This window comes from Sitophilus oryzae, unplaced genomic scaffold, assembly GCF_002938485.1.
Source record: "Sitophilus oryzae breed Bouriz unplaced genomic scaffold, Soryzae_2.0 scaffold_937_pilon_pilon, whole genome shotgun sequence".
Classification (NCBI taxonomy): Eukaryota; Metazoa; Arthropoda; class Insecta; order Coleoptera; family Curculionidae; genus Sitophilus; species Sitophilus oryzae.
In genome coordinates this window covers 28773-42079 of record NW_022147569.1, presented here as the reverse complement: position 1 = coordinate 42079, position 13307 = coordinate 28773, and the positions used below count along the sequence as shown (strand labels likewise).

Below are 13307 nucleotides of genomic sequence, written 5' to 3'. Positions count from 1 at the left end.
TATTTTTTTAAATTAATCATAATTCTACGAAAAAATGATGATAAAACAGTTTCTGTTGAACTTTTGACACAAAAACATTTCAAATTTATGATTTCAGTTTAATAACTGTTAGTCAACATGCTTGATTTATGTCAATGATGATAGGTCTTGATAATTTCGATTCCAAATATCTCGAGAACCATTTCTTGTAGCGATTTTTACCAAGAGATCTTTTTTACGTAAAAAATGTCCTAAATTTATATTTTTTATTCACTAATTTTATACAGGTACGGACGAAAAGTTATTACACTTCAAACCAGTTAAAAATATGTAGGTGGCGCCCTCTACAAGTAGGAGTCATATTGACATCAAAATCAAATTTCTCATGTCAAAAAACTCCCAAACACCAATTTTCATCCAAATATTGACGTTACTTCAGAAATTATTTGGAAAAAATCAAATAAAAAATGAAATTTCTTCACCCTGTATCTCCGAAACTAAGCATTTTAGGACATACATTTATACGAACTTTTTTACTTATTTTTATCTGCAGAACATGCTGCCGAAGTTTACGTAATACAGTTCGGACCACCCTGTATATCGTCGGCCTCATATGAAAACTGCGTATCTCAGATAACCGACGTTATCTGTCACAACGTGAATTTTGCGAAGTCCGCGCATTCAATACTTTAATCGTGATTGAATAGCGTGTGTTCGCAATTCTTGCTTTCAATTATTTAAAAATAAGTTTTTTGGTGATACAATTGTCGTTATTAGCTGTCAAACAGTCAAGGTAAGTTTAGTCAAAAAATATTCCATACAAATATTTGTTTTTAAACAGTAGTTAAAAATAATTAGCTATAGGACTTGGACACTTTTCTTTTTTAATGTGAAATGGAGTTACGCAACTTTCAGATTAGGCGAGTTTTATTTATTATTACACATTAAATTATTATTTACGTCTGTGAACTAAGTGAGTAAATGACACTTGTCACATAATTTTTGACTTAACCGCAAATCTATTTGCCACGTAATAAATAAATAAAATTATATAAGGATTCTTGCCACTTAACTGCTTATATAGAAATTTAATTCTACGCTGTGTTTGTCATAATGGGATGTGGATCAACCTGCTCTCACTACCGGTTTCGGAGAACTACTCCATCATCAGGTGAGCTTGGGCAGATCCACAAAATGACAACCACAGCGCAGAGATAGTTAATTCCGACTTGTCGGAAAGTCGACCGGTAGTGAGAGCAGGTTGATCCACATTATGACAAACACAGCGTAGAATTAAATTTCTATATAAGCAGTTAAGTGGCATGAATCCTTATATAATTTTATTATATACCTATACTTCAAGAAATTTGTTTTCTATTTTATAATTTGGCTTGCCTGAAAAAAAGCCTTCTACCATCCTTTTACTATCGATAGTTGCGCCCCGGTGCACAGTGCTTCGAACATATGGCTCCAGAAGACAAAAATGCAAAACTTCTCTTTTATTGTAGGCAGTTTATTCAAACTAGGTTTATTTGACACAAATGATGAGTACTCTCATTGTACTAAATGATGATGTTCTTAGTCCCACGTTTATGAAAAAAAATCTTATAAATAATAAAAATGTTGGAGCTATGTTCCATCTAAGGAAATAATAATTTATAGTATGAAAACGGTGTAAGTATTAAATAAATCCCTGTTATAAAAATGAATTGAAATAACATTAGAACATGATTTCTACAATATAAGCCTAATATAAGATAAACATGTTTTTCTTTAATGAAAAAGAAACATTAATGTTATATTTAATTAAAAAGAACTTAAGATACTATAAATTTACTTTAGGACAACAAAATGCATAGATCGAAACTACTCTGATTCAGAAGAATCACTGCTGACAGAATCTTCCAAATTTATAGTATCCAAATCACAGGTAGATGAAGTATCCTCACATATAAGATAATTCTGTACATTATTTTCTAATATGTTACTTTTTCGCGTTGTTACTGTTCATTTTGTTGGTATGAGGGGTTCGGATGTTAATAGTTACCTCTTTAATAGACCATATCCATATATTATTTTTTCCTTTTCTTGGGTATGAGGTTTTATAATAAATTGAAAGATGGAAACTTTTTTTTATGCGACGTTTCGCTCCAACATAGTGGGCTTTTTCAGGCACAAGTGGTGTCCCATTTGACTGGAAGGTTCATCAATATCTAATAAAGAACACATTTTTTGAAATACAAATAATTTTGAGTTCTTGTGCTTATGATCAAGCCAAGTATTAACCAGATCGGCATTGCTTATCAATTTTACTCCATCTGAAAAGTATTATAAAATATAGTTCGTCGCAAGCAGACGCAGGTGAACTATACAAAAATTAAAAGTGTATGAATATGACAACAAAAATATTCAATAAATACGATATGTTTTGATATGTTTTTTTTAATGCCTTTTTGAAGTTTGAAAACGTAAAATTTTTATACCCATTTAAGAATCATCTTAAAAAATATATAAAAACTAAAGAATCACGAACTTGTTTAGAAATAAATTTAAAGTACATACCTTGTTTAACAATATCCATAGTGGCTTTCAATTAAGTACTTACCGTTTAACTCCATAATATACAGAACTACTATGAATGTTATTCTTTTCACTGATAAGATATTGATCGTAAAATTTATTTTTAGTGAAAATATTTGCTAACAAAAAACGCTGTTTATGAAAAATAATATACAGGATGGTTGAACATTGCTATAAGTATAAAATTATATTCAGATATTAGTAAATTTTAACTTTTTTTTCGATTTTTGTCCATGGGACGAAGCACTGTGCGGTGGTACGAAAGTACTACCATTGCACGCTGGCCGCTATCTCCCGTTCGGGACTTAATATCTAACCGACACTTTCCGACAAGTCGGAATTAACTATCTCTGCGCTGTGGTTGTCATTTTGTGGATCTGCCCAAGCTCACCTGATGATGGAGTAGGTCTCCGAAACCGGTAGTGAGAGCAGGTTGATCCACATTATGACAAATACAGCGTAGAATTAAATTTCTATATAAGCAGTTAAGTGGCATGAATCCTTATATAATTTTATTATATACCTATACTGCAAGAAATTTGTTTTCTATTTTATAATTTGGCTTGCCTGAAAAAAAGCCTTTTACCATCCTTTTACTATCGATAGTTGCGCCCCGGTGGTACGAAAGTACTACCATTGCACGCTGACCGCTATCTCCCGTTCGGGACTTAATATCTAACCGACACTTTCCGACAAGTCGGAATTAACTATCTCTGCGCTGTGGTTGTCATTTTGTGGATCTGCCCAAGCTCACCTGATGATGGAGTAGGTCTCCGAAACCAGTAGTGAGAGCAGGTTGATCCACATTATGACAAACACAGCGTAGAATTAAATTTCTATATAAGCAGTTAAGTGGCAAGAATCCTTATATAATTTTATTATATATCTATACTGCAAGAAATTTGTTTTCTACTTTGTAATAAATAAACTCGCCTATAATGTATGCAATACACTATTATCCAGCATTGGCATGGTAGTGGTGTCATGGAAGTGTTTACTCGGAGTCAGATTGGCACCCGCTACTGGATAAGTATAAAACAGCCTTAATTTGTTTTGGTTGTGATATAAGTTATAAAATACTAAACAATGTGGTGAACTTTAAAACTGAGAATGAAGATGATGCTTCTTCGATGCTAGCTAAAAACAAGCCCTAAGATTCTTGGTGTTAATCAACCACTTCAAAAACCCGAACCAAAAGTTGCCGTTTTAAGTGACGTTATAATTTTTTCCAACTCAGAAAATGTATCCGACGCCGACGGATATATTGTCAATATGATTCCTATATGTAACAATATGACTCCTATTTGTAAGGGCCACCTACATGTGTTTTAAGTGTTTTCAATAGTAATAACTTTTCGTCCGTACTTGCATAAAATTATTGTGTGAGAAAATATACATTTCCATGATTTTTTACGTCAAAAATGTTTCTTGGTAAAAATCGCTCTCGAGATATTTGGAATCGAAATTATCAATACCTGTCATCATTGACATAAATTAAATACGTTGACTAAATAGTTGTTAGACTGAAATCATAAATTTGAAATGATTTTGTGCCAGAAGTTCAACCGAAACTGTTTAATTATCGTTTTTTCGCACAAAAATTTATGGTTAATTTAAAAAAATAAAAATTTCCCAAATGTATTATTTCAGTCAAATAACTATCTACTCAACGTTTTTATTTATTGTCAATAATAAAATGTATTAACTATTACCATTCTAAATATCTTGAGAACGTTTGCTCGTAGCAATTTTCACTAAGAGACATTTTTACGTAAAAAGTCACGGAAATGTATATTTTTTCTCTACCTAGTTTTATACAAGTACGGACAAAAAGTTATTACTCTTCATAACAATTAAAACACATGTAGGTGGCGCCCCCTACAAATAGGAGTCATATTGACATCAAAATCAAATTTCTCATGTCAAAAAACTCCCAGACACAAATTTTCATTCAAATATTGACGGTAATTCAAAAATTATTTGGAAAAAATCGAAATAAAATGAAATTTCTACACCCTGTATCTCCGAAACTATGCATTTTAGGACATACATTTATACAAAAATGTTTATTTATTTTTATCGGCAATAAATGATTTAAAACACACAGAAATCATTTAATTTTTAATAAAAAAAACTATACCCAAGAAAATCACAATTGACTTATTTTTATCTGCAGAATATGCTGTCGAAGTTTCCGGAATACAGTTCGGACTACCCTGTATACAACATAGATGAAACTAGATTGCAATTGCGAAATAATACCTGCCATATTATTGAAGTTAAGGGATCAAAACTTGTCCCCTCGATAACTTCTGTAGAGAGCGCTGAAACATTAATTATTGTATGTTGCAATACCGAGCAAAATATTCCGCCTTCAGTATTTATTATGAAAGTCAAGAATAAGAAACCCGAATACGAAGACAGCATACCACCAGGATCGTTCCTTTATATGAATCCTAAATCGGCTTACATCAATTCAGATATTTTTTTCGATTGGCTAAAACACAACTTGTGTCTAGAAAACCACCAGGAAAAGTTCTTCTGATAGATGGACACTCATCACATCATAGATAGATAGAAATCCTTGAGTATGCCGAATAAAATGACATAGTTTTGTTCAATTTACCAAGCCACACAAAACACTTTTTGCGGCCTTTAGACAAGGTGTTTTTTTGAATTATTGAAAACAGCGTGGAACAGTGTGGATCCCATCCTTGGACAAACCTACATTATTGGTTAGGCAAATTTCCTTACAAGTAAAAAGCCACTAAGAAGCTAGTTTCCGTTTAGATTTCACGCCAGTGGCCATTTGCAAAAAAAATAACTTTTTGTTTTAGAGATTTACATTTCGCGGTGGCGAAATATCCAATTTATGTTAGTACATTTGAGGACCTTAGAAGCCAAAGGGTACAAGTAGGGTAGACCGGGGTCGAAAGTAACAGGCGGCGAAAGTAACAACTCAAATAACTAAAACTATGCGAATAATCATGGCACTTTTGCTAGGTAGGAGAACTGGCAACACTGCCGGCTACGATATCTCTGCATATTGGCGACATCGGCCTCAGTCTGTAGTGTACACAAGCCCATATTTGTTTTCGGTGCTCTTTAGTAATATTTTTCCAGTGAGTTTTAAGTCAAACACCAAACATTCTAGCTGCAGGTATGTAGTTCAACTTGAATGTATGATTGGTTTAGATATATGGGTATAATGTAAGCACTAGTGAATGTCTTTTTTTGCCGCGGTTCATTACGAAAAATTTAAATTTTTTAAAAACGTATGGTCGGGGGCGGTTGTAACATTAGGGCCTGAGGGCGATTGTAAAGTGTTACAACCGACCCCGCTATTTTTTTTCTATATTTTGGTTTGTAAATTGGATTTTTTTCTTTTCTAGAATGCCTCGTTCGAAAGTTAGAAAAACTAACCAAGGCTCCAAAGACATCGCAACTTATGAAGATGCATACGCCGATATATAAAAGGTATGTCTACTCGGGCAGCGTCACAGAAACACGACTTGTGTCATGTTTCTTTAGAACGGTTCAAAAATAAAAAGGAGGCACTAGAGGCACTGGGTGCAGAGAAAAACAATAATTCAGTTTCCATGGGTTATAGAGCCTGGAACAAAGTTTTTACCCAAGAGCAGGAACAGATTATGGAAGATTATATCGTGAAGGCAGCCAACATTTATTATGGTTTTTGCCCTAAAGAAATTAGAAGGTTTGCATATGAATTAGCCGACAAATATAAGTTAGCAATGCCACCGCAGTGAAAAGATAAGCAGATGGCTACCGAGGACTGGTTCAGCAGATTTATGAAACGACATCCACAGCTCTCGTTACGGTGCGCACAACTAACTAGTTTATCTCGTGCGACTAGTTTTAACGAAGCCAATGTTAATTGTTTTTTTAATAATCTGGAAAAAGTTATGGACAAATACAAATTCGAACCTAAAGACATATACAACGTGGATGAGACGGGCATCACCACAGTCCAAAAACCAAATAGAATTGTGACTAAAAAGGGAACACGACAAGTGGGAGAATTGACGTCCGCCAAACGTAGAACATTGGTCACGTTAACCTGCGTGGTAAATGTTGTTGGAAATTTTGTACCTTCAATGTTTATATAACCCAGGATTCGGTACTAGGAACATTTTATTCGGGATGGGCCAATTGGAAGCACTGGCACCGGAAACGCAAGTGGTTGGATGCAAGACACTGAATTTCTAAAATATTTACATTTCCAAAAATATGCATCTGCAACTATCGATCACAGAGTTCTCCTACTTCTAGACAATCATGCGTCTCATATTTCTATTCAAGCCCTGGACTACTGCTCTGAGAACGGTATAGTGGTATTGTCTTTCCCGCCTCATTGTTCACACAACTTACAACCGCTAGACCGTTCTGTGTATGGGCCTTTAAAGAAGGCAATTAATTCTGGCTGCGATGCATGGATGCGAAGTAACCCAAGGAAAACAATGACGATATATAATATCCCATCCATAGTAACTACAGCCTTTCCGATGGCGCTGACATCAAGTAAAATTCAGGCAGGCTTCAGGTGTACGGGAATATTTCTCTTTAATAGACATATATTTACCGCCATAGACTATGCACCCTCTTACGTGACAGATCGGCCTGCAGCAGCGGCTGAGCTAAGAAAAGATGAAGTTAATAAGGCAAATCCAGAAAATGTAGAAAATGACCCTACAACACCTGACGAAGCGAGAAATAAACATGATGAAACTCCGTCACCGATACCAGTTTCAGATGAACCTGTAGCGTCAACTTCAAGACTTCAGAAATTTGCACCGGAGACCAGTTAGACCTTTCCCCAAAGCTCCACCCAGAAAACAAGAAAATAAAGGAAAAAAGAAAAGAAAATCGGCTATATACACGGATGAGAAGGAAGACATTAGGGCAGAATACGAAGAAAAGAAGAAAAAAACTGTTAAAAGAAAATTTTGTGAACCTAAAATAAAACCAAAAAATCCTCCTAAAGGAAAAAAGCCACAGACACAGAAGAAAAACAAAGAAAAGAGCGACGAAGAAGATGTTGATAAATGTTTTTGTCTTGTATGCTTCGAACCATACGCTTCAAGTAAGCCAGGGAAGGATTGGGTGCAATGTATTGATGCAAGCATTGGTCACATGAAGAATGCACAAAACAAGAAGCTTTATATGTTTGTCAAAATTGTGACTCAGAATGAAAAAAAATAGAATTTATTTGTTCATTAGGTTAAGTTTACTATTTCAGTAAAAAAAAACAAGTTTTTCTTTTAATATTTATAGGGGAATACAGTTTTTTTTTGTTGTCTATAGGTACACGATTTTTTACGACTTTTGTACCTGCATTAAATAAACCTATATTGTTGTTACATTGCTTAGTTTTTTTCACACTGTTACTATCGACCCCGCTTAGTGTTACAACCGCCCCGGAGTTGAGGGCGGTAGTAACATTTTGCACCATTATAATTTTTGGTTAATAACTAGTAACCATATTTATTTAAAAATCTTAATGACATGTTTTTAAATTTATAAAAGATACAAATAACGCAGGAACAACCAAATTTGTTCATATCTATTATAGTTCTCCAGAAATTGGTTTTTGAAATAAAAATGTTACTTTGGACCCCGGTCTACCCTACATTTTTTTAAATTTGGAGGTAAGCGCACAAATAAATAGTTTACAACTCATTGATTTTGGTGGCCAAAGGATATAAGTAAATCTTAATAAGTGTCGCCATCTGTGGGTATTTCACTTAACTCTTTAATATTTTCGCTCGGTCGCGTCGGTTTGTAGCCATGGAATCCAAACGCACTTATATCGTTTCTCTTCCAAAGAGTATGCACTTGTATCCTTTGGCTGCCAATTTTTTTAATGTCAGATTGTAACAGGTATATATACTCTGTTTTTTTTCTCAGGTAAGATTTCGACAGACGATGACAGAAGAAAAGCAGATGACGTCCCATACCAATCTATTTATTTTACTAAAAAAAGTTTTTAATAATTTTTAAGTTAACTATGGATGGGTTTAAACATAAATTCGTCATGCGTCGTCACTTCTTGTTTTTAACCAGTTTTATTGGTTTATTTCAAAAATGACAGATCGTATTTCAATTTTATTGGTTTGACGGAACGATAAACGACAAACGGACGCCGATGCGTATGAACTCGCCTTTAGATTTTTGACGTTTGTCAAAGTCTTGCCAAATTATAGGTTATAATTTTGTGACAACTTTTGTCAAATACCCTGCGTTTTGGAAGATGATGCATTTTGATTCGTGTTATTACGTGTGTTTTGTGTCTTTTGAAGTCAAGATCAAGAAGGTTGGAGGAAAAATCGAGTGAAAATTAACTGTAGAACCCAGAGCACAGTTTATGGTTAATACTCGCTGCTCAGGCAGAAAGTCTTATACAGATACACCAATAAAGTTACTATCAATAAAGTTCGTATACTATCTCGTCGTAGATAATAGCATCTCGAATATGGTAGAAGGACCATACTAAACACATACTAAAAACTAGAGTAGCTGTAAAATATCGACATCACATGATAGATAAATAATGGATTTTAGTACTGCAGAAAAATAATGTCAAAAGGTACTGATTTAAAAAAATTAAGATTAAAGTTAATTAATCAACCTGTGAGGTATAATATTTGGTAAGTGTTATTATTAATAAAATAGTTTGTTTTATTTATGTTGTTTTATTTATTCCTGCGGAATATTACAAATTTGTATTTGTACATAAGATATATTGATAAATATAATCATAAATGCGGGAAGTTTCATAAAGCTTGAAAGTAAGAAATAGTTCTTTTTTATATTTTTTGGTATGTGGTGTCTTGTTTTTGTTTGTTTTGTATTAACACATACCGTTTTTTATTAAATAAAATAACTTGATTACATTTTTTCAGTTTTATACAGTTTTTCTCACAATATTTTGAAGTTACTTGTCAGTCAAATTTTAAATACATATATTAATTTCCTGCTATGAGTTCCAGTTGTACCAACTTATTTCTTTGTAAAATAAAATAAACTACTTGAAATTAAAATGACAGACACATCTATCACTGTCAAGGATCTTCTCGTTGGACAGACTATATGTGTGAGCATTCCAGAAGAATTTCAAGCTCAATTAGTTACAGTGCTCTGTTAAATACGGGTTTAAGTTTGGGTTGTAACGGGTTTGGATCTTCGTGTGTTTAAATGTACAACTGTTAATATTAATAAGATAGAGGAAAATGTCCAATATTCCGGATCATGGAAATTTTAACCTCAGTTACTCGGACGGTAAATGAAAACCGGTTGCTTAATAATAAACACTTCATTATAATTTTTAAATAACTTTATTTTACTGTAAATTGTAACCCTTTTGTTACTGTTGATAAATCTTTTCTAAATCGTGATCGTTTTATTTCCAGACTCGGATGAAGATCGAAATTATTCCATCTCATCAGATAGCCAGGATAGTACTTCCGAAAGTTCAGGTAATACTTATTCAGTGTCCATATAGAAATGTGCTATAGAAATCGAATTTTATAAGTACCGTTGAAGGTTCAAATCCGCCAAAAGGAAAGAAAAGAGAGAAACGTCAAGCTGAGTGGAAACGTTCGAAAATGAAAACTGCAAGGAACACGGGAAAAGAATACGTTGACCGCAGGGAATAAGGTACAGCTGGTTCCAAAAAAACGAATACGACTCTTTACACATTTTTTTCGAATATTTGGGCAGTGTATATTTATGTGTCAAGTATTTTTTACATGTTAAGCGATGTTAAGGTTATTGTGACATTGTATAAAAAACTTTGCTTTTGACAAAGTGGCAAATAAATTTTTCAGAACGTCAGTATGACATGAGTAGAGAAATGGGGACTGGTATCATAGAATATACTGCCCGAAATATTAAAAATGTGTTTTAAATCGTATTCAATTTTATTGGAACCAGCTGTACATCCAGCAAAATCCGTAAAGCACTTTGATCACAACTGCAGGTTTAAATGTAACGAACATATTAGCGAAGAAATGAAAAGCAACATTTTTAGAGACTTCTTGGAGCTAGGAAATTGGGAATTACTAGTGATGGAAAAAACCGATTAATTTCAATAATCGAGTACTCGAGTATCAAGCGATTGCAATAATCGAGTGATCACTCGAGCGAAATATCGCTCGTATTTAAAAATACGGTTTTTTGTCCGTCGCACGTTGTAAAACGCCAAGTGCCAAGCAGTAAGCTGCATGCGCAGGGCGCATATTCTTTCGGTAATGAACGACAAGTAGTAAGCGGCGAGCGATTCGCTTGATCGCCTGATTTAGTTTATTTCGAAGCATTGTCGGTGTAGGTCGTAAAATTTTATCTCTCAGATACGCAACGGATAAATATACCAGGTGCGTCTCAAAAGTGGATCACCCCTATAACTTTTTTATTTTTTCAGATAAAACAACGAGATTTGGTATCTCTGACAAAAATTAGGATTGATTGACATATTCAATTGTTTTCGGTCACTTCCGGTTTCGCCGGAAATGACTGCAACTTTTGATTTTGAAATCGCACCCTCGGTATTTTTTTACTTTATTCGGTAGAAAATGACACTCTGAATAGAATGACATATCACATGTCAACTTATGACATTTTCCCATATGGTTTATTTGAAATTGTAACATGCGGTTCATAACGACAATTTGACTCGAAGTACCAAGTGTGTGGTATCAAAAAATTATTCGTAATTTTTTTTTTTCGAAATGTGCTAATGATCCACCCTCGTTCCATTTCAAAAAAAGAGATATGATCAAAAATACGATATGGGCATCTTTTAACCGGCCAGGGCAAGACACTCCTTGATTAAAAATTCGTGTTTTTAACACAGCCATGGCACTCTAGATTGAAATTTAAAATACAATTTTTTTTCAAGCGAATAAGTCAAAAGTTGACATATGATACGTCATTCTATTTAGAATGTCATTTTCTATCGAATAAAGTAAAAAAATACCGAGGGTGCTATTTAAAAATCTAAAATTGTAGTCATTTCCGGTGAAACAGGAAGTGACAGAAAACAATTGAATACGTCAATCAATCCTAATTTATGTCGTGTACTAACATACCAAATCTCATTTTTTTATCTAAAAAAATAAAAAAGTAATAGGGGTGAGCCACTTTTGAGACGCACCCGGTATATACGGCGTCGTATAAATTTGCTACATGCAATGTATGTAGAAAATTCGCTCGGCTTTTTATCGAGTAGGTCACATTAAAATCGGATTTCAATTTATTTCGGGAGCGCCAAGAATTTCCTAATTCTACTTTTTCCTAATATTACGATTGCGTCCGAACGTCTTCGGAAAGTAAAAAACACTGTTGCCAGTATTCTCATATTTTCGTAAGTATATCAGACAGAGTGAATTATTGTTCGTTACTGAACGGAGTGAATTATTGTGAATTGAAAATGGGAGGATTATTTAAAAAGGAAGCCAGAAGGTAGGAAATTTCATTTGTGCTTATCTTTTGTAGTTATGTATTAAAAAAACAAAATATTCAGTTATATGGATATCATGTTTCGGTTTACTTATAACTTGATTAGCATGTATTTAGGTGCAAGGTAATTAATTAATTTGTAATAAAATACTTTCAGATCCTCTCAAAGTGGAGGACAAGTACTGGCAGCTGGATAATCCAACTCCGATTGGATCCGCAATTATATGAAGATATAGATGTGAAAATATTAATAGTGGAATATATTAGCGATAAGTAAAAATAAGTACCTCGGTCTCTGTCTCGGTGTTATAGTTTTGACAGTAGTTGGCTCCCAAATAATTTAAAATGAATTATAATTTTAATTCGTAATGAATAATGTGTAACGTAAATTTTTATCTGTATATTTTTACAGATTATTGCCAAGAAGGTGATTTCTAGTAGTTCGAGCAGCAACGGTGGCAAAATGGTGTCTAGTTAGTTACTATAGTTACAATAGAACAAAAAGGTATGTACTTGATATGTACCTTTTTTAAAATGGAAAGACACATTTCTTTCCTAGACTTAATAATTAAAATAAGATTATTAACATTTTAAATTATATTCACTTTGGGTAGATATTGTTTTAAATAATAATATGTAATGTATTTTACCCAATCTTTAATTTGACGGTGTTGTTAAATTCATTACTCATACATTTTTTTGCTTATAGGTAGGTGTAGGTATACCTACGTTCACCTTCAGTAGCAGTTTTTCACCAGCCACCCGCAGTTCGCAGTCACTAGAATACCAGAGGGACTACAGTTTGATTTATTTTATTTTATCATACATTTATATTTTATAATAAACCATTTCATATAATACCAACTTCCATGCTTTATTTTGACCGACTTAAAGTTCATGAATAAATTCGAAATATTTTGAAAAAATTTCCTTATTAAGGTCTTAAAATTGAATTGCAATATCATTTAAGGGGTGGTAAAAAGGTTGAGCTGGGGGAAAATGTTTTTTTCTAGTACCTTAAACTTCTTCAGTAAACTCACAATAGCCTAAAAACGTTCCTTAGAGTCTTTAAATTAAAATACAAAATTATTTAATTGTGATGTTCTGGGTAATTTTATAAATAAAATACTATTTGACTCCAGAACATTTATTTTTTTTTCAGTTAACCCAGAGAATAGTTAACCTCTAAATTGACTCTAGGGATTATTGCCATTATTAGAATTCTCTGCTCTTATTTATTTAATTATACCATAGGCAACCAATAATACACATTC

The 13307-nt window shown here is 33.3% G+C and overlaps 1 protein-coding gene across 1 annotated transcript; it reads left to right on the top strand.

Moving 5' to 3' along the window:
- The first annotated feature begins 6338 nt into the window (after positions 1 to 6338).
- LOC115890910 lies at positions 6339 to 10232 on the top strand. The gene is made up of 4 exons (XM_030911273.1): positions 6339 to 6644; positions 6705 to 7380; positions 9987 to 10052; positions 10120 to 10232. Exons 1-4 carry the CDS (start codon positions 6339 to 6341, stop codon positions 10230 to 10232), a joined length of 1161 nt encoding a protein of 386 aa, XP_030767133.1.
- The last annotated feature ends 3075 nt before the right edge of the window (positions 10233 to 13307 follow it).

Bases quoted from the DNA above. Each gene is read 5' to 3' on its own strand.
- LOC115890910 (XM_030911273.1), top strand. From the start codon at position 6,339: ATGGCTACCGAGGACTGGTTCAGCAGATTTATGAAACGACATCCACAG. The intron at 7,381-9,986 runs GTTAGACCTTTC...TTTTATTTCCAG, and splicing joins GAAATTTGCACCGGAGACCA to ACTCGGATGAAGATCGAAAT. The intron at 10,053-10,119 runs GTAATACTTATT...GTACCGTTGAAG, and splicing joins TAGTACTTCCGAAAGTTCAG to GTTCAAATCCGCCAAAAGGA.